The sequence below is a fragment of the Sebastes fasciatus genome, chromosome 24 (assembly GCF_043250625.1).
Source record: "Sebastes fasciatus isolate fSebFas1 chromosome 24, fSebFas1.pri, whole genome shotgun sequence".
Classification (NCBI taxonomy): Eukaryota; Metazoa; Chordata; class Actinopteri; order Perciformes; family Sebastidae; genus Sebastes; species Sebastes fasciatus.
Genome location: NC_133818.1, coordinates 9,830,656 through 9,855,903, shown reverse-complemented (window position 1 = coordinate 9,855,903; position 25,248 = coordinate 9,830,656). Strand labels below are relative to the sequence as shown.

Below are 25,248 nucleotides of genomic sequence, written 5' to 3'. Positions count from 1 at the left end.
CAGAAATCTAAACTACACACACACACAGAGCTTTCCGCCACAATTCTTTATATGCGTTTGTGTTTCAGTAAGCAGATGGAAGCCTTGGAACTTGAGCCTGAGTAAACTGTGAGCAGTTATGTAATTAACGGTGCTTGTGTGTCCTCCGGTTCACCTCCTTTGAAGAGCTCGGTGTGCAGGTACGCCAGGCCGCGGGTGACGGAGTGAGCGAGCCGGCAGCTGCCGACCCAATCGTTGGTCTGGATGCCCAGGTAGCGGTTCAGAGAGCCCTAAAAGAGGACAGAGAGAGAATGAGGGACAAAAGCAGACGGAAATAGAGATGGACGAGGAAGGTAAACAAGGGAGATTAGACGGAAAAACATGGGGGGGGGGATGGAGAGAGAGTACAGAGGAAATCAGCCACCAGCATCTCTTTAAAGATCGGACAGATAAGAGGAAAAACAAAGTCTAAAAAGCAGAAGGCTTGGTTTGTCACTTCAAATGCAAGTCAACAAACAGTGATGTGTGTGTTCAACCATATACGTAGAGACAGGTGGGCCTGTGGCGCCCAATTTAACACTGGATGAGTTAACTACCCCTCATCCTGCTGATTTCAACACGGGAGGTGCCATTGATTTACATTATGATGCGTTCAGGCTCTATTCAGCAAACATGAGTATTGGGCGAAGGTAAATTCTACGCAGTGTATTATGTTGAAGTACATAGGATTTAGTGTTTTACTTTTGTTTTTTACCGTGGTATCGAATTGTCATTGAGAATCGTGGAATTTCACTGGTACTGGTATCGACTACTAAATATCTGTTATCGTTACATCCCTATCATCATCTTTAAGATATGCCTTTATTTTTAAATTCCCATGGCACGTCTGTGTCACCTTTTCCGTCCAAGCGCACCTCCTTTCTACAGAGCCCAGTCATAAAATAGTCAAACCATATTGTAGTTACTTTTTGTGAGTTGATATAAATGTAACTGAAACTGTTAGATGGACAAATCGATATCGTATTGTGAAGAGACTTGTGATTTACACCCCTACTTTTAGATTCAGAAGAGTACTCTGCCAATTTAGCATTGCACTTTTATAACATTATCAGACCCAAGATGGACAGTAAAAAAAAAAAGGGATAAAAATCAATGCTGCAGAACTAGAGATATGTTTTTCTTCTCTCCACGCACTCTTCTTCCTTATCAAAACCCCTTTCAGTAATCCTTGTGCCACTCACTTATGGCCGACACTCACCAAGCACAATATCTCTGGCTATGCTATTGTGATAAACCCCATCTCACACACATTCACCTGCACAAGAACCAAGCTACCTTTTTACTTTGAAAATCTAAATTTCATATCATATCCATCACCAATAAAGTCGGTCAGAGCAGGTCTAGAGGGACAATTTGCAAAAACATTATCTTCACATATATAATTTAGAGCTTTAATAAAGGCCGACCTCGTGCTTTGACTTCCCTGTGGAGTTTCAAAATAAAACATAGAGAATATTTTATCACCGGCCAATAAAGGCCTTACAGGCGGAAAGCAATGTTCAATTCTGGTTTAAGAAGTTTGTCTAAAGAAATTCTATTGCATATGATTAATTTCTTTCCTCGATTATCTCCATCGGCCTTGATAATCTATGATTGGCCTGGCCCTGACTCACACACACGCACTTCATCTTTTCACTCTAAAATCAATTCCCACATCCGCTACTAAAGAAAATTACATTAGATCTGTCCGTTTTAATCATATTAGCATTTATGTGAATGCATTACGTGTCTCGGTCTCCTGTCCTGGCTTGCACCGCGTTTCCATGACAATGTGTATTAGCGGAATGGTTTATGATGCATAATGGGCTCCTTTCATAGGCTGGCTGGGGGTCAGCTGACTTGTTATTATGATGCAGAAGACTTTGAGGGCAAACATATTCAGTTTAAAGGTACATCTGCATTCATATTGAAGAGTTCCCGGAGGCGGCCTTCGGCAGTCAGGGTCGATGTTTTCTATTGCTACACCAGCTGCATGTCCATGTGTTTGCAGGAGAAGCTGCTGGGTGGAAAATACTTCATACTTTTACTTTTAATTTACAACGGCCACACTGAAGTTCTTCCTTTTGTTCAGGCCTGCAAACTGAACTGGGAAAAGGGTGATAGTTGTGAAACCAATCTCCTACAGGGGGGTCCAGCCCTGGACTGGCAGTGAAACTGGCAGAGTAACGATGGTATTTTGTGTGTGTCTAACTGACTAATGGGGACAACAGTTTCTGAAATTGGTCCAGTATTGAGGGAGAACGCTGCAGACGGCAGCTGCTCACAGGCTGCAATGTGGTGCTATTGGGGCAAGCTGGCACCGTCATTTACGTCCAATAAAAGTGATTGTTTTTGCCATAACAGGCTCTGATTGTTATTAGAAGTGTCTGACATTATGGAAAGAGTCTCGCTCAAGGAGAAGTCTCATTCTGGCGAGGTGACGTGTTGCCGGAAGACAACGGTGGAATAGCAGAATACATCCAATGGTGGAAACGTGTGTTGTGTTGGAGTACGGAAAGCGTAGCTTAGTGTTATCTAAAAGATTTTCAGTGTCACGGCTGAATATTTAGATAAATTATAATAATTGCTTAAATCCTTGTTGATTTTATTTATTTTTTAATAGGCCTACATTTTTCCATTTCGGACAAGTAAGTTTGGCTATTGGGCAAGTAGATGGGATGTTTTACTTGCCTGATAGCCAAACTTACCAGACTCCATTCACAGAAACAGTAATTTTACCTCGCTGATCATTGTAAAACACACTTCATTCAAACTCAACAGAAACAAAATAAAAACTCAGTCTTAGTTATTTACTGGCAACTGGCTGAAAAAGCTTAATGTCAAGCCCTGGGGTTCTTTCCATATTCTCAGACACTTCTAATCACAATCTGAGCCTCTCAGTTGCAAAAACAAGCACTTTTAGTGAACGTAACGCTACACCGACACTGCTCACTTGCCCTCGCGGCTCATTTCACGGCTGCCGGTTACAGCGTTCTCCCTCAATTACTGAAGCAGTTTCAGAAATTCACTTAGACACAAAAACATGGGAAAATAAGATGAGAAGCTACCCTTTAAAACAATGTCAGTTTGTTTGGCAGCACTGTAAACAGACAACGTAGCTGTTCAAAGAGTGTTTGCTGCCCCTAGTATTCTGGGACTTGTAGTATTAAACTGCAAACTGTCGAACACACACACACTCTCTCTACATACGAAACTTGCTACTCCCCCCGCGACTCACATGTGGGTAGTAGTCCATGACCAGCAGGTACTCTGTGCGTCCCTCCGGTCCCATCCGCTCGTCGGCGGCGACGAACCGGGCGATGTTGTCGTGCTCCAGCAGCGGTAGCCGGTAGATGGAGCACTCGTTGAGGAAGTTCTGGCGGTTGGCCGCGGTGAACACCTTCACCGCCACGGGCCGCTCGTCCAGAGAGCCGCAGTAGACGGCGCCGTATCTGCCACGCCCGATCAGCTGGTGGGATGAAAGAAAAAAACTATTTATAGAAGATGTTTTTTTCTGTAATTCTAGACCTTTAGCTCTCACTTGTCTAACAAGAAGCATGAAAACAGTGAACTAAATGATAACTTTGTTTGCACTGCTCACAGACAGATTGCTTGGCAGATACAAAGAAAGAGAGGCAGACAAATAAAGACGGCCAGGCAGACAGAAGCGAGATAGGAAATAAAGTGAATTACAGGCTAACAGCAGGGTTAAACAGCTAAAATGGCCTCAAGTCAGTTCCAAATCATTCAATTAGTGCCCTGAATTAGCCAGAGCACACCATGCCATTAAAAGGAGTAAGAGAGTCATTCAGGAGGGCATCGTTTTTCTGTGTGAATTCCACCTCCACTAAAAACATTTATCTCAGGCTATGCTGTGAAAGCAGCGGTCTCTGTTTTGTCTTTGAGTAAGACTCCCCGGCTCCCCCCCGCCCTCCTCCACCCCGCTGCAATGATGTGAAAGAACGTGCGCCTGCATTTGATAAGGCACAAGGACGGCGATCTGAATTCAAACCCCTCTCTGAAAAGATAGCGCTCGCTCGCTCGCTCGCTCGCTCGCTCGCTCGCTCGCTCGCTCCGGTCTGAATAGATGTCAAAAAGAGAGAAAACACACATCTCGGAGTTGGATAACGCTCGGTGCTGATGGGCTGCCTGTCTTTCTGTCATGTTCTGAGATGTTCCACATAGAAGACACATCATACCACATTTGCATTTCTAGCCAATTTACTAGACAGCATGTATAGTTAATATTGCTGCGGGCCCTTTTTTAACAGCATACTATGCAGTTTTTGATTTCTATCAGGGTTTTTTCTGCCTTCCAGTCAGCAAACTGGCACAGATTTCACCTTTTTTTCAGCGTGATAACCAACTTGCAGAGACTTGAAACGTGCTTGAGACTGATCACAGTGCGGTAAAGCAGCTGAAACTAGGGGTGGGTGATATATCGAATATACTCGATGTACTGCGGCTTGTTCTACGTGGGATGTAGTAAATGACTATATCGCGAACATTGAGTACAAATTGTCTTTTTTTTCTTCTTTTTTTTCATTATCTGGATTTTATGAAGTTTTATGTGAGGAAATAAAATAAAAATAAAAAACAAAAATTAAGTCAAATAATAAATCAGTCAATAATAAATAAATAAAATAAATATTAAATTATAAAATGAATGATAACTAAAAAATAAAAACTACTGCCTGCAAACTGTATTTCAGAGAAAAACTAAATTGTGTGAATAATTAGTCTAACTTCATAATAAAGACAAAAAAGACAAATCTGACGACCGTCCAGTGAATGTGATTGGCAATTTCACCTTAATTCAATAAGTCAGTCAGTCAATAATATATAAATAAAAAAATAAATAAAATGAATAAATATTAACTAATAAAAAATATTTATTACAAATGATAATAAATAAGATAAAAAAATTAAGAGGTAATAAACATTACATGTCTCTTATAAATTAAACAGAAAATACCACTAATATGTGATTTTCTTTGATTTTTGGGTTGCTGGAAAAATTTAAATAAATAATTCCTGACAATGACTGATATATTTGACTTCAGGACATCTCATACATGACAAAATACATGCTGAAAATCAAACATTCTTACTGTATTAATTTAGATATTTTAGATATAAGTCCCTAGAAGTGTATGATTTAACTTTTTCCCACTGAATAAATCGTAATATCGAATCGTGATACCTAATATTCGCAATACATATTGAATCCGCACCCAAGTATCCTGACAGTATCGAATCGGGAGATAGGTGTATCGTCTTGTATTGCTTTGGGAATGTGTCTTTCAAGTGGGGAAATCATTATATTATGAGCTTGTACATGACAGATGAGTGAGGTTTTCAGAAAAGTTCAATTTTAAAAGTCACAGCTGCCGTCCTGCTGTCTCCTGTGGCTGGGTTTTACTTAAATCATTCTAATCCCCTCGCCCTGCTTATATTGTCATCGTGACTGAATCCTCATCCAGACTTCATTGACTTCCTATCACAATATGAGCTCTCCCTCTTCCATATCATGTTTTCAGGATCCTGTGTCAGTGTAAGCAAAATCCTATTTTCGTGCGCCCTGACCCGTCACTTAATGCGCCCTGCCCCGATCGGATGATAAAGGTCACATTGAAACGACAAATGTAACCGTAAACCTGGATGTATTTTGGGTGTATTTTTGCCTCTATATCTTTGGTTTCTCCTTTCTTTGTGGAACTCTTGTTTCCCTCCCTCCCTCCCTGTGTGGAGGGGATGCTGAAGCTGTGGGCACTGACCTCCAGCAGTTTGAGATTGTCTAGGTCCAGAGAGCTCTCAGAGCCAGCGGCCTCCATCATATTCAGGTTATGAAGGCCTTGCTTCCCATTTCCTGTAAACACACACAGTTCAGGAAATGTCAAAGCATGGCGATGCATCTAAAGAAGAGATCAGCTCCGGCTCCATTTATGAAACTAATTAAAATTCTACCAGAAAAAAACCCAAAACATTTAAACGGCCTTGAATAATGAATGTTCCTACGCTCCTCCACGCAGCGTGGCGCCATGGTAACTCACCGTGCATCATGCGGTAACCAAAGAAGGCTGCTACGGCAACCACGGCCAGCACGGAGACTGTTGCCAGGGCGATGATTATTGTCTCTTCGTGGCGCAGCGTGCGAGGGTCTACAAGGAGGGGGGGGACACACACATCAAAAACAAAAGTACAAATCAAAGTGTGAGACCTTTATGTGGGAAGAGCAAACAGCTGAAGCCATGGCCATGGCCTTTGATTTGTGGGCAGGAAGTCAGAGGACGGCCATGTACCACAGCTGATATCCAGATTATTAGGTACACCTGTACAATCGATGCAATCCGGTACATCCGATCTGAAAGCCTTGTGTTGATTTAAATATTCATATAGACAAGGAAACACACCGTGTTAATAATAAGCCGACCACCTCATGTAACCGCCAGCTGTGAGCTGTGATCTGTTTTTAAAGTCGCGCGTTGGCGGAGTTCTGCGCTCTGCGAGTGAAATTCTAGTTAGTAAAGAAATGCATTCAACACATTTGTTAGACGTCAAGGATGCACACAGTGTGTGTGAGTAACGCTGAATGTAAACAGAACTTTTGGTTGTTTAGGAAACTCAACAAAGGCGCCTTTAATTCTCACGGTGTGCCACAAGCCTCTTGGCTTTTTGGCACATACGTATGTTGTTACTGTAGGATTCTTTCCTTGTGTTTAACCTCTACATTATCTGCTTCTGTTTTGTACAGTGCAAATAATCAAGAGGTCAGCGATGGATAATACTGAAAGGTGTTCCTAACACCAGGTAAAAACACTGCAGTCAAAACCGGTCTTTGGTGCGACTGCAGGATTTTGAATAGACTGGCATACAATATGTTGGATTTTTTTTTTTTTTTTCCTGCCCAAATATACAACACAGGCACACGTAAACATTTAAATATCTCCGGTATGCGAGTGTGTGTGTGTGTGTTTGCGGACGATCGTGCGTGCCGTGAAGCGCATGAAGGAAAAGAAAAAAAAAAAAACATCAATTAAGCCAAACAACCATGAAGCACAGTCAACAGACTGGAAAGCAGCGCAGGGAGAGAGAGAGGAACAGAGGATGTGTGGGAAGTGAATGGAGAGAGAGAGAGAGAGAGAGAGAAAATATGTAAAAACAGAGAGAGAGAGAGCTGGTCAGATGGATTTTGGTTACAGTAGCAGGTAGAAGCTGAGGTGGCCGCAGTTTCAGCTGTCAGGTATTTGTGATTAATGAACTGCATCAGTCCACAACTGAAATATACCAACGCTGCCCTGCTCTTATATACCACTAGTCCACTAGAAAACACACTCTCTTGCATCCATTACACTAGCCAACACTGGTGCTGCTGTGAGACAGCAGCCTTATCAATAATAGATGCCTTCGAGAGCCTAAGGGTGGCTTTGACTGACATGCTAGCATGAGCGTGCATGCACACAAACACGTGGGGGGGTTTGACACGGGTCCCCTCAAACGCCGAGGTCGGTGAGTTCATCGCCGACAAGAGGGTTGCTACAGGAAGCCATCTGACAAACAGAGGCACACCCCGACACAAACACACCACAAATCTGTTTAAAATCTCCCCCATGTTAAAGGTGCAAAGCAAAATGTCAAAGTCAGGCTGTCAGAGTTAACGTGATAAAACGTTTTTTGGTACTTTTCATTTGAAAAATATATAAATTAATACATTAAAATGTTTGATTTTCAGCAAGTATGAAGTCAGAGACGTCCTGAAATATCAAATATATCCAATAATTGTCAGGCTTCGTCGGATTGTTAAGAGGTTAATAGTTTATATAATAAAATATTGATACTTGATGTCTGTGTATTGATACAATATTGCCACGCAAAATAACGCGATATTATCGATTTTACCAGCTGAAACATAAAAGTGATGCTTACACTAATAGATCAGTACATTTACTTTTGGTATTTTAAGCATTTTTTGCCGTGAATACTTGCTTACGTGCTACTTTTACATAAGTAAAAAGATCTGAGTAGTTCTCCCGCCACCCAGCCCTGAATGTCGTCATCAAACTTTCTTGGCTCGAGATCAGTCAAACAGCCAGCTGACTCAACATTTCCTCCTTCTAATGATAGTGGCGTGAATCTGCCCTGGCATGTCAGGAATCAGCCTCGCAACAACACTAACGGGATTTAAAGTTAGAACACAGGCCAAACTTCACTGATCAATCAAAGGTCCTTCTAACGGCAAACGTTTCCTCAACTTTCTCCAAAGCCTCCGCCTCTGGCTGGTCACACGTCTGCTCGGCGGAACAGTCACCGGCACGCCCGCAGACGGAGCAGACGCCTTGTAATCCGTGGAATGCGGAGCGACGACATGGATGGTAGAGAGAGTGTGTGTGTATGTGTTTATGTGTGGGTAGGAGAGATGATGAGCCGCCGCCGTCGTCACCCCCCTCTTCCACCCCCTCATCCTGCCACACACATTGCTTTCATTCACAGCTAAACCTTGTGAGGAAGGAAGAATTAACAATACGTCTGTTTGACACCTCACCAAGAACTTAAAAAACAGACGGTGATTGAAAGAAACAGAACATCAACCACTCACGGCACTTTAGTGGATAGAACCTATACCGCCTCTGAAAATGCTACCATCTTATCTGTCCGTGAACACAAACTAATTCATCTCTGCGATTCAAGGTTCATAACGGATGGCGATCGTGGGGCCGAATGATGAAGCAGGAGATGTGGGTACGACAGCTCTGATGATATCAAACATGCTTTCATTCTTTTCTGTTAATAGCTTTGTGTTTCAGGACTGTGTGGGCCTGCTTTTGTTTCTCCCATTCTTCTCCTTGTTAGTCATTTCTCTTTCATTCACCCCCCCCCTCTGCCTGATGCACACAATTGTGCAAGAGATGATTGCAACCGTGGCAGAGGAGCTAGGCTAATACGTTTTCCATTTAACCGATAACCAACATGATTAATACTATCGGTTAAAAGAAATATTTAAAAATGAAATAAAAAGCTGAGCAAAACTCAGAGGAGCGGCCCGTCACTTAAAGGGGAATAGCTGGTCTACCTTAACAGTCCACCTTAAGAGAGTCTGAGCCGGTGTTGCAGGAAGGATACAGGAAGTTGGCTCGGAGGAGTTGTAGCATTTATTCACCGACTCACCCTGTATACTCTGGGGCTTATCCTACACATTGCAATAGGCTTTGACTCCATTGAGGCCATAAAATATTTGCGTATACGTTAGCACTGCTGGGAGACGTAACTGGCAGGTGTATTGCTCAGGGAGGCGCAGCATCGAGTGTGAAGTTGCATCTCCGGAAAGCTGAAATCAGCGTCGCCACAGGCCAAGCATTCAGCCCGTTCCGAACAGGCACGTTTTGAACGGGCTCTGCACTAATATAACTCAATAATAAACCCATAAAAGTATTAGCGTAGGCTGAGATCTGGCTTTGAATCTATCTGGCTGACTTGCTTTTGTCGGTTAGCTGACCACCGGTCATGTAAAAGGAAGATGCGTCATGTCTGGAAAGAAATCCTTTGGCAAGAAATTAAATGAAACCCACTACAAAACAAGGAATTGGATGTAATCTACTATATGAGTACATGTACAGAGCCTAGCAGTGATTGTGTGTAATGCGTCCTTACAGAGGGGTTGTGCCGTGGTGGGGCTGGGCGGCGGGAAGTCCTCCGTGAAGTTGACGTTGCACATGTCGCTGCCGCAGCAGCAGAAGTGGTACGTCCCGTTCTGGATCTGCGGAGGGAGGTTGGTCACCACGCAGCGGTCGTCACGGCAACCCTGTTGGTCACCCAGGTGAGTCCAGCAACCTGACAGAGAGGGAGAGGTGACAGATTGGATTGAGTGATTCATAATAATTCTCTCCACTGGGAAGCTACAGAATGATATAAAAAAACAAAACATAATAATGGACCCGCCCTTTAAGATGATATTTGTCGACATTTATACAAGTAGACAGCGTCTCTCAAGCCGTACCTTGTTTGACCAGTCGCACTTCGCCTGGAGGACTTTTCTCCCACAGCCCGAAGCAGTGGCTGCCCTTGGCACATCGGATGGTGGTGTTCTCTGGGGAGACCCGGCCTTCGCCCCCGTTCACCCGCTCCACCTCCCACTGCTGCTGCTGGTCGGTGAAGGCACACTCCCTCTCCTCGCCCTGCGCCGCTGCGAACAGACAGGAGGAGTTTCTAAGTCGACAGGAAATGTCCAGCAATGCAGAGCGGAGCTTTGCGGTTGCAACGGAGTGAATCAAACAGTTGGATGACAAGAGGCGAGCGCATAACATGATAACAAGATGGAGGCAGTTTGTGTTAATGAGCAATTGTGGTGAGGCGAGAGGCAGCTCAACAGCTTCATTCATTTATGACATGTCATCACATCTATTGATCGAGTATTTTCTCATTCCACTGACGCACTTTTAAGAGGAAAACTGTCTGATGGAGATGAAACCGCTAGAGACGGGAATAGAGAATCGGTTCCTTGTTGTCCGATTCCTTGAAATCCCATGCCTCCATGACTATTGATTCCTCTGTATTGGTGCTTTCCGACAGTTACGCATGCACAGTGACGCATACACATGCTGATTCACATTTTCAGTTTGTTTGGGACCGGACCACAGCTGAGAGAAAGAAATGATGGAATTATGACATACATATACTGTATACACATATATATAAGTTGTGTCATATCATCCCATATATACATATACACACACACACATACAGTATATACATACATATACATACACATATACACAAACATTAACATATATACATACATACATACCTACATATACTGTTTATACACATGTATACAGTATATACTACACACACACACACACACACATATATATATACACTTGTCTGCTCAACCAGCTAGAGAGACAAATTGCTACTGCGTCCGTCTGTCTATACAAGAGGAATCCACAGCTGAGAAATAGCTGTCTGGCTTGTGAGAGGCAGCAGTCTTTGCTGGCAAAGATCAATAGACATACCAATTTAAACTCCAGCCTGAAGAACATAATGCAAACACTTGCAGAGGCGCAGAAGGAGAAAAAAAAGTGGGCGTTATGGCTCCGAAACAACCCCTTATTAAAAATATAAACAAAAGATGAGCATAAAAAACACTGTGCAAAGAAAAAGAAAATGGCCAAGGTTTTAGTTTACAGAAAATATGGATGAATGTCAGATGTGTGCGAGTGAAAAGAAAAAACAGAATGTGACCAGCTGTTAAATGGACAGTTTGCCTGTTGATTTGCGGTGAACGTCTGAGCCGATGTCAGAGTGTGTGTGTTTGTGTACACAGCCTGCATTTAGGAGTCATTTCTGATAAGAGAAACACAATGTGCCAGTTTGTTTCCCTTACTCCCAGCTCCTCCCTTTCCTCCATCCGGGAAGGGGGGTGAGGGGGAGGTCTGTTTTGAAATGGTGGAGGGTGGAGGGAGGAGGGTGACTGTGCCCTGCCCAAGGTCAAGCTAGCCTGTGTGGGCAGAGGGTGGCGCGATGGAGTGGTAGCTCTGCTGGGCACGGCGCCAGCTCTCCTCCTCTGCTCCCATCCTCAGATAAAGATCAGCTCTGGCCTACTGTGGGCCTCGGCTGCCCTCAACCTGTGGGCCTTTACTGCCTACTGTTCTGTTCCGCTCTGTGGGACTCGCTTTGCCTACAGCGGCGAAGCACGCCGTGTACACGGGCAGAGCGGGAAAGGAGTTCACACTAAGGGTTAAGTATGTGGAGGAATTTTCATTTGATGAGGAAACTGAATTGCAACAACTGCCATGGTTAGCGGTTAGATTTCCAACAGGGCAGAATATCACTTTATAGCACATTAACAAGCTCTGCATGCACTAAATAATTATAATACATATAATGTAGGGCTGTCAAAGTTAACGTGATGATAACGCGTTGACGCAAATTCGTTTTAACGCCACTAATTTCTTTAACGCAATCGATCTCTTGGAGGTTGAGGGAAGATATTGGCACCGTATGAGGGTAGCAAACCTAAAGAATCCATATCGTACTAGCTTCTCGCGAAGGAGACTAAATAACGCCAAAGAGGATAGGAGCAAAGAGCAAATTATAACGTTAGAATTTACAGAAATTCTAACGTTTAAAAAAAAAATAATACTAATCCTACAACAAGTATGAAATATAGGAAATAAATACTGAACAGATGAACACAGAAAAGCAGTCGTCTCCTAAAGCTGTGCTTCCATTTCAGTCCAAACTCTAGCTTGGAGATGTGAAAAATGACGGATCTCAGTGAACCATGCTTTCCCCAAAATTGAACATCAGCGCTACCATTACACCAGAACATTACAGGGGAGACATAATGGGCAGTTATTCATTTATATTTTACCACTTTTCCATCGCTGCAGAGGGAAGACGAGCTCTGATCTATTGGGAGTCTGACAACTGATGATATGTTTAAAAGGAAAACACAGACTCACGAGGGGAAAACAATACCAGCGTCACTGTCCCGGCAGGTAATAATCTACAACACTCAAATCAATGTGGAAATCTAAACGTAAAGTTGCCATTTTATCATTAAAGTTGAGTTTCAAGTATGTATTTCTCTCTTTTTTTGAATAATTTGAAAGGGGTGATGGCTCATCTGCAGCTCATCAAAGTTTTTTTTGTGTTCTCTTTATATTTTCTCTCCATTTTCTAATACTGATAACAAAATCTTTCCAGCTGTCCTTGCCAGATAATATAATTAGTTTGATCAAAACACTTCAGCATTAAGAGTTCCCTGTGTAAAGGGTCAACTGATTGTGGGATGCAGATACTTCAGAATGTTTTTTAATCATATAGAAATGAACTGTGATGGCCCAAGATTTGTTGGCAGAACAGTTTATCATGTGAATTAATTGAGCGTTCTTGTAACCCCTCCCCCGAACAGTGATCGTCCAATCAGTCCAAGATGGAGGCGGCAGAGTCTCGTCTTGCGATAAGATATATTGTGATTTATTATCTTTTTTCAACTGCAAATCATGCAGTTTGTCAACATCTGTTTTACCTAATAAGATACAGTTTTCATTCTGTTCATCTCAGTTTTCGTTCACATATCTTGAGGTCAGAGGTCAAGAGTTATCGAGATGACTGTTATCAAGCAATTTGAAAAAAAAAGCACAAGGCTAAACATAATGACAACCTCAACAATGATCTTTTCTGCCTCAAATACACTTCCTTTCTAATTACCCAGACACAGAAATCCAGGAGAAAAAGGAGGGCTGTGGAGGTGAGGACAGGAGTCATAGAGGAGGAACTCTAGTAAAAAGAAAAGAAACATAAAGGAACAATGGAAGGAAGTGGAGAGCCGGTGACAACACCCATAGACAGTTAGACAAACAGACTGACCTTGGAGAGCAGAACAGAAATCCATAGAGCAGAGTATCTCCTGTCTCTCTCCCAAAGCTGGGCAGATACTGCATGCCGACATGAATTATTAATATTTTTACTACAATTCAAGGCTATGAAATGAAAAACCCCGTAATGATGCTCGGCCTACGAGAGCTCCTGGGCATGGAGAAGCTGAAAGAGCAGATAAAAAGGCTCATGGCCCGAGTTCAATCTAGGAATTGATTTTGGGGGTATTCATTCACAAGCGTGATTGATTTTTGCACTTTATTGCCATGAGCAGAAAAGGCTGATATCAATACATTTGTATTGCATTAATACAAAGCAAGAAAGCATATAAACACGACTATGTATGTAGTAGGTTAGGGCTGTCAATCGATTAAAACATTTAATCGCAAATGAATCTCACATTTATCTGTTCAAAAATGTACCTTAAAGGGAGATTTGTCAAGTATTTAATCCTCTTCTCAACATGGGAGTGGACAAATATGCTGCTTTATGCAAATGTATGTATATATTTATTATTAGAACTCAATTAACAACACAAAACAATGACAAATATTGTCCAGAAACCCTCACAGGTACTGCATGTAGCATAATAAATATGCTCAAATCATAACATGGCAAACTCGTGGGTACCCGTAGTTAAAATTAATTTGTGTTTAATTTTGGCAGCCCAATAGTGGATTTAACGTACCCTGATGATAATAATCGATTCATTGTGCGGCTGCACGTGCACAGATTTCCTCCTGATACTAACAAAAAGGGGTTATTCACCCCCTGAAATATATCTATTGGATTTAGTTGCTCAAAACAAACAACAAAAGTTAACAGAGAAGCAAGACAATGCAGCACGGGATGGAGCTCAGACCTGAGCACACAACCAGGCTTTGCTCATTTGCAGTCGGAGCCATGGGAGCACTCCCGTAGTCAGATTTCATTGGTTTGTCCGCCACTCTGCTTCACTGTGGTTGGTTCTCTGACTGAATTCTGTCTCGCTTTGGTTGGATGCCAATCTCTGTGTTCTATCTGTGATTGGCCGTGGCAGGCCCTGTACCCGGTTTTGCTCTGTGAAGCTTTGCTGTGTGATCTTGGCTTCCACACTGCAGTGTTGGATTGTGGGTCAGAGTATGCAGGCGAGGCCAGTGGAGCGAGGCAGATGAGAAAGAGAGGGAGAGAGGGAGAGAGCGAGAAAGAGAGAGAGAGAGAGAGAAAGAGAGAGAGAGAAAGAGAGAGAGAGAGAGAGAGAGAGAGAGAGAGAGAGAGAGGGTAGTCATATCAAAAGGCTTCGGAGTAGTTTTTCTGCTCAGAGCCTGTTCATTGGATGATGGCGGGCACCGCTGAGTGTTTACCCATGGCCCAGTTATTTGCTAATCTCCCTCCCCCCTCTAAGCCTCCTCCCCCAATTGGCCTTCGGTGCTCCCTCCCGCCCCACGGACTACCCCCTTCCCCTCAGCCTGGCTGCTAAAAAACAACAGCGATCTAATCTGGCCCTACTGCCAAGGCCCGCTGGAGAGATGCGAGACACGGCAGTCTGAGACTTGATTAAAAGTCACAGAGTGCGCTGATGTGTTGGCTGTTTCCTCTCCGCTACTAGTTCTGACTTCACATCCGAGATGAGAGAAAGGAACTTGACTTGAGGCTGAAACGTGCTCACTGCACCAGTGCATCTCCTCTGCAGACATTAGGGCTGGGTATTGGCAAGAATCTGGTGATACGTATCACGATACAGGGGTTACGATTCAATACATTGCGATATACTGCCATTAGGGATGGGCACCGGGGCTAAATTATTAAAGACCAGAGTATTGATAAGCTCAAAATATGGTATTTGGGACAGCCGTACTAATTTTAGGGAAACTGTCATAGTGTAAAACACATTGTTTCCTTTTTTTTTATGCAATCTATGTCATACTAGCTTGTCGCTAAATAACGCCCCAAACTTGCGCTAAATTTTGTCGAGGAAAAACTATCATGGCCATGTTCAAAGGGGTCCCTTAATCTATGACCTCAAGATGTGTGAATGAAAATGGGTTCTCTGGGTGCCTACGAGTCTCCCCTTTACAGACATGCCCACTTTATGATAATCACATGCAGTTTGGGGCAAGTCAGTCAAGTCAGCACACTGACACACTGACAGCTGTTGTTGCCCGTTGGGCTGCAGTTTGCCATGTTATGATTTGAGCATATTTTTTATACTAAATGGTTTCTGGACAAAATATGTCATTGTTTTGTGTTGTTAATTGATTTCCAATAATAAATATATACATGCATTTGCATAAAGCAGCATATTTGCCCACTCCCATGTTGATAAGAGTATTAAATACTTGACAAATCTCCCTTTAAGGTACATTTTGAACAGATAAAAAATGTGTGATTAATTTGCGATTAACTATGGACAATCGTGCGATTATCGTGAATAAACATTTTAATCGACAGCCCTAATCTAAACTAAACTAAGGGTGTTGATGGGGATAACTGGCATTATGCTGCCATGTAGAGCCTTTGTACCGTGCTGATTCTGTCTGTATATATTGTAAACTATCCTTCTCTCTGGTGTTTACCGACACGGCCGTCAGACGCATGTATCGGCCCTAATCGTACCTGCTGCTGCTGTTTGGGTGCGAGCTTGTTGCTGAGGTAGGATGGATGGGCTTCAGGGGGCTATTTGCTGACACCCCCAATTTTCCAAGTCTCCTGGTTGAGTTTAAAGACGTGTGGGGGGGCCGTGTGGGCTTTAATCTGTCCCATCTGTTGCCTCGGGACTGCCCACTCCCCCCTCAAAAACACCACCACTCAGTCTGGGTCTGTCTGGGTCTGGTACAGTTATGCTAATCCTGGGGCTTACACTACCCTCAAAGCTTAGAGACCGCCGTTATTGACCACGATGCATTTATACCAAATATTCACCCCCCCCTCCCCTGTATACCTTAACTTTCCCGAATATATGATGCAAACACAGATGACAGAGTGACCGACGTGGTGTTTACCATTACACCACAGGGGGGGCATAATCTCAGATTATTTATGAGCCAGCAAAAGTTTGGCTTCAGGCAGAATTTAGTCTCTGCTGATAACAACATCTTTTCCTCGGTGAATAAATGAACTACAGGCTTGATGGGCTTCATACTAGCATGACAAGCTCCACAGTTTATGACGGGGTTTCACCTGTTCTGTGACCACCAACAGGTGCCGTGATGTCCTTGCAAACTAAGACCTCATCTTTTTAAAACGAGTAGGGGTGTAAGAAAATATTAAATATATACATGCTGTATCAATTCTCAAAAACACCATATCAATTTTTAATTAATAGTTTCCATGCAAAGATGAACTCAGTCAATACTTTATTTAATTCGCAAAGAGCTGCGCCCTCTGCAGATCCCACTGTTCTGATATTGACTTGTCTTACTCAGATTGTATGCATATGGTGGTGTGTCTTTATACTATGACAGTTTTCCTAAAATTAGAGTTTAAATAATTGCTATATAAAATGTATTTGATTGCATTTCAGAAAATATTCGATTTAAAACCTAGAATGTAATATGGGCTTAGCTTTAACAGATAATTTTATTGTATGCAATTTAATGTTTTTTTTTTTGTAAGGAAACCAATTAGTTGTTCATTTTAAGATAACCGTCTTATTCTCTTCTTTGTATATTAACTGTTGCTCTTTAATAATACATAGAACTGCAACGGTTAATCGATCAGTTGTCAAATATTAAATTAATTGCCAACTGTTTTGATAATTGATTAAATCGGTTTGAGTAATTTTTTAAGAAAAAAAGTCACAATTCTCTGATTCCAGCTTCTTAAATGTGAAAATGTTCTGGTTTCTGTGACAAAACAAGACAGTTGAGGACGTCATCTTGAGCTTTGGGAAACATTGATCGTCATTTTTCACCATATTCTGACATTTTATAGCCAAAACGACTATGAGCCGACAAACGACAATGAAAATAATCGGTAGTTGCAGCCCTCATAATAAAGCAAAAGTATTTGTTATCCGATTAATTGATGGAATAACCGGTATAATGCTCTATTACTAAAATAATCAATATCTGCAGCCCTATTGGTGTTTCTCAGAGGAATGCTGTGAGTGCACAATTGGTGTGAAACCTGTATTTTTCACCAGTGATTGCTTGTAATACTGCGATCTACTAACTGCACCTTGTTCTGCTGCTGCAACTATTATAAGCTGATGTGGATAGAAACATACTAGGCCTAAGATATGCACAGTATACAGTGGTCTAGAGACAGAGCAATATCCTCAGATGTGGTGTCCCAGCTACTGGAGATAATAAAAGCAAGACCTATCACACTTTTTAAAGCTTCTATCCATGAAAAAAAACAAAAACAGTTCATCCATACTCTGCAGCAACATTTTTTTTTTGCGCGCTCTAGACTTATTGTCTCTGCTGGTCAAGGAGAACGCTTCGTGTTAATCATAGGCTGTCACTCTGAGTTACCATCTCAAGGCTGCACCTTTTGTTTTCTAAAACATCCACTAATTTCTCCTTTTTGCCAAAGCAGAAGGTCGGCTGAACACTGTCCTATTGTATCTCACGACGCTTCTACCTCTGCTCAGAACTCAAACCAAGGTACTAAGAGAGGCACGCATTGATTTTTTCATCTAATAGTAAAGTACAAGGCTAGCTGTATTAGAGACCAAATACACCCACACCCCCACCCCCCTTCCATTCCAGCGTTCATTGGTCTGTTTCTAGCTGCAGTCAGTGTCATCTCCTCTCATGAAATAGAGTGCAAAATATTAAGGAATCAAAGTGGGCGCAGTGCTTTTACATCCTTCGGCGTCTGCAGCTACTTCCTTGTGTTCCTGTCCAAATTGCATTACTCCAGTTGTAGCCAAAATGTTGGCTCAGATAAGTACACATCATTGTATTACGTCTATTTTCGCTTCTACGTGCTGGTTGCCACAGCTGATTTTTAACATTTTACAAGCTACTTTTTACTATCCCTGTGTTTGCCTCCAGAAGGATGCTGCATCCACATACCCAACAGACCATAATGCACACTCAGCAGACTACTGCTGCTACGCTGAGAGCTAAAGGTGCTGCAGCTTGGTAAAATTGGGAAAAATCAGTGCTGTTAATTGAGACGCATTAACATCACATTCTAATTATTGTGCTGCTCTCTTATAGTCTTTCATTATAATTGACATAACAGCCTTTTATAACAAAAAACATTTGCTGGAATTAGTATTGGTATAAGATGGTGGCAGAATTCAAGAGCTGCTTTTGCAGTTTTATATCTTTTTCTATTGTCCCAGCCATAATAAACAGTAGTACTCCAACACCTGGACCGTGCTGTGTACAATCGGTGGAGTTCCCCTTTAATCAATAAGGAAAATAATCTTTAGTAACAGCCCATAATACATGAAGGAGATTTCTCTGTGCTGCTAGCCCTTCCTTTCCTAGTTTTCAAAATGCCTCTGCTGCAATGTCACCAAGGCAAATTCCTGTGCATGTATTGTACTTGGCATTTAAGCTATTCTGATTCATCCTCATCGTCTCCAACCAACCTTGCCTTTAAAAATCCCAGATTAAATGCCAGTCTGTACCTGGCTCACCAAATTCTGTCGGCTCCAATCTGAGCTAAACATTCTCGCAGCCATTCAGCCCGTAATCCAGTAACTTCACTTTCCGCTGAGCCCCTGACGTGACCGCGGACCTGACAACTCCGAGAGTCCCCCCGTCCCCCCCCCCCGTCCCCCCCGTGGCCCGGAGAGGCCGGGGCGAAGCAGCCCGGTTGGGGCTGAACAGTGGGGCCTGTCAACGCCGCAGTATGGCGCGAACGAGACACGGCTTCACCGTTTGGACAAGCGGAGCAAGTGAGCAGTCCTTTCTATGCCATAGTATAATACTCCTCCTCTAATCCTCTTTGGACCCCAAAACCTCCAGCTTTACCCGCGACAACAGGGCCTGAATGTGGGTTGCGGCATACATTATGTGCTACAACTTCACTTGGGCTTGTCCCGATGTGATGTACTTAAGAGCACCTGTGATCACGCCGCAGGTAGCGTCTGTTTGGATCCGATTCTACTCCAGATTTTGGAGCAGCAGGCGTTCGCCCACGCACTGATTAGTCACCGGGGAGCGGAAGGACGACGCGAGCTCAGCTGCGAACAGGTTAAACGCACGGCAGGTGGAGGGGGAAAAAAAGAAATTAACAGAGGTAATAGCGGAGATGGGAAGAGGGAGATGATGGGATAAATAAAAAATGTTGGAGCCGAGACAGAGGGAGCAAAGGGAAAGGTGTTAGGTCAGAGTGATGACTAACTCTGCTTCCTATCATTATCATCATTACAAGTATCGAGCACTGCGATATCTGATTCATTTGTCTCCTGTCTCTTTCCACTCATTAAGCCAACAAACTGCCCTAATTACTGCTGCACAGATTTGAATTTACTGGCTGTTTGCATGCATGTAAGTATCCATTAATCACCCTGACTATTGAGTGAATATGTCAATCCTCTGCCTGTCGTTAAACCGCTCCAGGGGGAGCACTAATTTGTGTCTCATAAAGGTGAGCTTATCGAGGCAATAAGATAAGATCTCCGCGTGAATGCTGACATGAGAAATTATAGTTTTCTGGGGTGAAAATGATCGCACTCAGCATTTTCCACTTCCCCCCCTCCCAAACTGATCCTATGTCACAACCTGACGACTCATCCCTTCAGTAAATGTCTCGCTTTCTCCACTGAATCACCCCGCTTACTTCTACATTTACGTATTCTCCTGTAGTTCCTCTTTTATCAGAGGATGTTTTATTGAAGTGGGAATTCAAAAATACTCTGTTAAATGCAAATGTGAATGCAAATCTCTCTGCACACTGTTTATTTTAATTCTGCTCCACACTCCCTATATTTCCCTCTACAGTAGTTATTACTCTGGGCTTCTGGTAATACACTGTCTATGAATGGAAGGATAATACACAATACATTATTAAGAAGTAGGGCTGGGACGATATCTCCATTTCTATATATGTATTTTTTATATACAGTTCCTTTTGTTACCACCTTATTTTGAAAACCGGACGTATACGATAACGTTTCCTGTCCATGACAGAGTTAGCATGCAGCTTTAGCCGTGATGTCTGGCTCTGCTTTTCCTGGCAATGTGTGAAACCCAAAGTTTGCTGAAAATTAAGCATATTTAGGGTATCAATTTAGATATTTTCCAAAGTAAAAGTCCCTAAAAGTGTGTGATTCAACTTTTTCCCCATGATCTAGTGTTAAAAAAGTTAACAAAAATCGCAATATCGAATCGCAAAACATGTCGAATTGGCACCCAAGTATCGTGATAGTATCAAATCGGGAGATATGTGTATCATCCCAGCCCTATTACTCAGACTTAGGGCTGCACGATTATGGCCAAAATGATAATCACGATTATTTTGATCAATATTGATATCACGATTATTCATTGATTTTGACGTCAATGTATTTTTATATTACACTTTCACATTAAAATAAACACTTCACATTCACATTCACTTCCATGCTGTGCTAAATCCCTGCTAATGTATTTTGGAAAAAACTGACATTGCAATATCTATACCCAAAAGTGAAGCCAAAACATCTCGATCACCGGCTTGTGGCTGGCTGTTAATTTAGGAAGCGCTTGATTTGATATGCAGCAAGGTTTTCTATGAGCAGAACGCGCATTTTAAACGTCAACATCGAATGCGATCATGCTCATTTAATCGCAGGAAGCCAAAATCGTGATCGCGATTCATATTCGATTAATTGTGCGGCCCTACTCAAGCTACAACAATAAGAGCGGTAGCTTCCTTTAACCTCCGCATAGACTCAAATGAAGCAAAAATATAGATTCTGGCATTAAAAATTGCGATACATAGGTGAATTTTTTTCCCATGTTTATATACACACACATCGACACACTCGGCTGTAACACCGGATGAGCCAAACACACCCTACCAAAGCCTAACCACCACGTTGAACTTCTACCACCTAAATTACCCATCTTGAAAAATACCTTCCCCTGTCTTCCCACACATTCCACCTCCCCCCTTCTTCAACATGTACTGTTCCTCCATCGCTCTCCCTACTATCTTATCACGCTCAAGGTCTCAGAGTAGCCTGGCTCCAGCCCAGAGTCTTAAACAGGGGGCACAACTTAGCAGACGGGGACTGCGGTATGTTTGGCAGTGTTTTTCCAGGCCTTTTGTACACAGTATGATTAAAAGGGAGCCAGGGGTATACACTTGCTGCTCTGTTCTGGAGGAGATATCCATGAAGGTTTGGTTTGACTGCAATGAGGATGAGCTGCACAGATTAGATAGGTAGATAGATAGATAGTAACTTTATTGATCCTGAGGGAAATTCAAGCTTCCAGCATCACAGTTCCATAGTGCAATACATGTTAGTAAAAAGACGGCAAAAAAGGTAGTGGTGCAAAGTACAAAAAAATATACCAGATACAAAAATACAAGGAGATGAAGAAAACTGTTAAAAGTGATAGAGTGATAGTGCAGGGTAACAGTTGTAATACACGACTATTAAACAAGTGAATATAGTGCAGAAGAGACTGTTAAAAATGAATATAGTCCAGGGTAACAACTGTGATACAGGACTATTAAAAAAGTGAATATAGTGCAGGGTAACAACTGTGATATAGGACTATTAAAAAAGTGAATATAGTGCAGAAGAGACTATTAAAAAAGTGAATATAGTGCAGGGTAACAACTGTGATACAGGACTATTAAAAACGTGAATATAGAGCAGGGTAAGAACTGTTAAAAATGAATATAGTGCAGGGTAACAACTGTGATATAGGACTATTAAAAAAGTGAATATAGTGCAGGGTAACAACTGTGATACAGGACTATTAAAAAAGTGAATATAGTGCAAAAGAGACTGTTAAAAATGAATATAGTGCAGGGTAACAACTGTGATACAGGACTATTAAAAAAGTGAATATGGTGCAGAAGAGACTGTTAAAAATTAATATAGTGCAGGTTAACAACTGTGATACAGGACTATTAAAAACGTGAATATAGTGCAGGGTAACAACTGTGATACAGGACTATTAAAAAAGTGAATATGGTGCAGAAGAGACTGTTAAAAATTAATATAGTGCAGGGTAACAACTGTGATACAGGACTATTAAAATAGTGAATATAGTGCAGAAGAGACTGTTAAAAATGAATATAGTGCAGGTTAACAACTGTGATACAGGACTATTAAAAAAGTGAATATAGTGCAGGGTAACAACTGTGATATAGGACTATTAAAAAAGTGAATATAGTGCAGAAGAGACTATTAAAATAGTGAATATAGAGCAGGATAACAACTGTGATACAGGACTATTAAAAACGTGAATATAGAGCAGGGTAAGAACTGTTAAAACTGAATATAGTGCAGGGTAACAACTGTGATACAGGACTATTAAAATAGTGAATATAGTGCAGAAGAGACTGTTAAAAATGAATATAGTGCAGGGTAACAACTGTGATATGTGACTATTAAAAAAGTGAATGTAGTGCAGGGTAACAACTGTGATATAGGAGTATTAAAATAGTGAAGATAGTGCAGGGTAACAGATGTGATATAGGACTATTAAAAAAGGGAATATGGTGCAGAAGAGACTGTTTAGTAAATTAGTATAGTGCATTATTATCTGTACTGCAGACTAGTCCAGAAATGAGAGGTGGTAAATGTTAGTTAAAGGACAGAGAACATGTGATGATTTAGGGAAATTAGGTAGAAGAAATCAAACACTATAGCTGCCCCAGTGGAAATAATATGATAGCAGCTCACATGATCTGCACCAAACCCAGCTAATACAGTGGACAGACAAGCAGCAACCAAAAGGAATTAAAGCATCAAATATTCATGGTACTATTAAGCCACTTACCAGCCACAGAAGTGAGGAGGATAGTCAGGCAGACACCAAATTTAGCCAGTGATTTCATGGTGATTCGGCACACAGCCATGACAGACAGTTGTCAACAAAGTCTTCTTCTTCTCCTCTTATTTTAGCACGTTTTCCTCTTCTTCTTCTTCTTCTTCTGCTCCTTTTTATTTCAGCAGCAACCGTCCACAGCTAGCCAGCCACCAACGGCCATATCTGCTAGCTAGCATGCTAGCCGCTAGCCTCGGGGGGCGACTGTTGTCTGGCGGTGGAAAACTTCGCCAAAAAGGTAAAAAAAATAACAGACACACGGTTAATTCGTGTAAGAACAAAACATTCTCGGTTATACGCTTAAAAAATATTAAAATAATCCACCTTTTTTTACTTAAATAGAAGACTATCTCGGTGGTGTTGCGAGCTAACGGTGCTAATGGAACGTTAGCATAATAAGCGTTCCACAAGTCAACGGCGCCAACGGCTGAGCTCCTCCGAGGTTATTGCTGCCATCCTGGCTCTCAGACGACGCGGCTGCGGGGCTCGGATATATCTCTCGGTGTGATGTGTGAGCTATCCCCGCAGGCAGGCAGACACTGACGGTGTGGAGCTCCAGACAGACAGACTAGGGCGGCTGGGAACGCCTCGTTTGCAGGCTTGTCTTGTCTGGACCGCTCGTCTCCGGTATCAGGTTGCTCTGTGGGCTTGGTGTGTTGGTTGGTTGGTTGGGGGGTGGAGGTGGAGGACAGTCCCACGGAGTGAGGAGGAGGGTGGGTGCAGCGCCGCGGTGCCGCAGACTATGGACATAACACCACCCTGCAAACATATGCTGCGTTCAGGCTCCACGAGTATTTACTGTGCTGTAAACACTGTGAGGTTTAGCTCAGTGTGAGCGTTATAAAACAACTGAAGCAACCTGCAATGCATCCTACAATGCAACCTGCCATGCATCCTGCAATGCAACCTAAGATAAGATAAGATACGATATTCCTTTATTAAATTAAAATGATATAAAATGGAGGCAACCTGCAATGCATCCTTTTTTTTTAATTTATTTATTTATTTGTTTATTTATTTGTTTATTTTTTTTTCTTTATTTTTTTTCTTTCTTTAATTTATTTTTCTCCATTTTGTTTTATCCATATTTCATTTTATTTTATTTTGTTATGAGGAAAAGGAAGAAAAAGAAAAAAAGTTAAAAAAAGAAAGGAAATATATATATATATATATAGACAAGAAAAGAAACAAAACTCCTCAACTGGCCTCTCTCCTCCCTCCAACGATTTCCTATGGATAGAAAAGGGTATACGCCCTGATTCTGCAATGCAACCTGCAATGCATCCTGCAATGCAACCTGCAATGCATCCTGCAATGCAACATGCAATGCATTCTGCAATGCATCCTGCAATGCAACCTGCAATGCATCCAACATGCAATGCATCCTGCAATGTAACCTGCAATGCATCCAACATGCAGTGCATCCTGCAATGCATTCTACAAAGCAACCTGCAATGCTTCCAGGAAAAATGGCACATCAATATCAGTATGTTTGTGTTTATTTTACAATATCTAAAATAAATAGGGGTCAGTATGCGCATAAGAGGAGAAAAAGAGAGAGATAAATTATTGCTAATTATTTTTGGAAACATGGCAATAGCCCAATAATACACATTATAATTGTTATTATTACTATTATTAGTAGTAATAATAGTAGTAGTAGTAGTAGTATTATGACTATCATTATTACTATTAGTTGTAGTAGTAGTAGCAGTAGTAGTAGTATTACTATTATCATTATTATTAGTTGTAGCAGTAGTAATAGCACTATTATTATTATCATTATTATTATTATTAGTAGTAGTACTATAATTATTATTAGTTGTAGTAGTAGTAGTAGTAGCACTATTATTATTCTCATTATTATTATTATTATTATTATTTGCAGTAGTTTAGTAGTGTAGTGTAGTGTTTT

The 25,248-nt window shown here is 41.8% G+C and overlaps 2 protein-coding genes across 3 annotated transcripts in view; one reads left to right on the top strand and one right to left on the bottom strand.

Annotated features, from left to right (window-relative positions):
- Positions 1 to 24,079, bottom strand: part of LOC141762622 (bone morphogenetic protein receptor type-2-like) — a 31,241-nt gene extending 7,162 nt beyond the window's left edge. The window contains exons 1-7 of the mRNA XM_074626553.1: positions 23,286 to 24,079; positions 10,013 to 10,198; positions 9,667 to 9,846; positions 6,072 to 6,179; positions 5,796 to 5,887; positions 3,257 to 3,487; positions 155 to 269 (exon numbers count right to left, since the gene is read on the bottom strand). Of these exons, the coding sequence (XP_074482654.1) occupies positions 155 to 269; positions 3,257 to 3,487; positions 5,796 to 5,887; positions 6,072 to 6,179; positions 9,667 to 9,846; positions 10,013 to 10,198; positions 23,286 to 23,364 (991 nt within the window). The 5' untranslated portion in view covers positions 23,365 to 24,079. The remainder of the gene's footprint in view (positions 1 to 154; positions 270 to 3,256; positions 3,488 to 5,795; positions 5,888 to 6,071; positions 6,180 to 9,666; positions 9,847 to 10,012; positions 10,199 to 23,285) is intronic.
- The window catches only part of dock9b (dedicator of cytokinesis 9b), a 54,597-nt gene continuing 52,781 nt past the window's right edge, over positions 23,433 to 25,248 (top strand). For both annotated transcript variants that reach the window (XM_074626551.1, XM_074626552.1), the window contains exon 1: positions 23,433 to 23,571. The gene's annotated coding sequence lies outside the window, so the exon portion shown is untranslated. The remainder of the gene's footprint in view (positions 23,572 to 25,248) is intronic.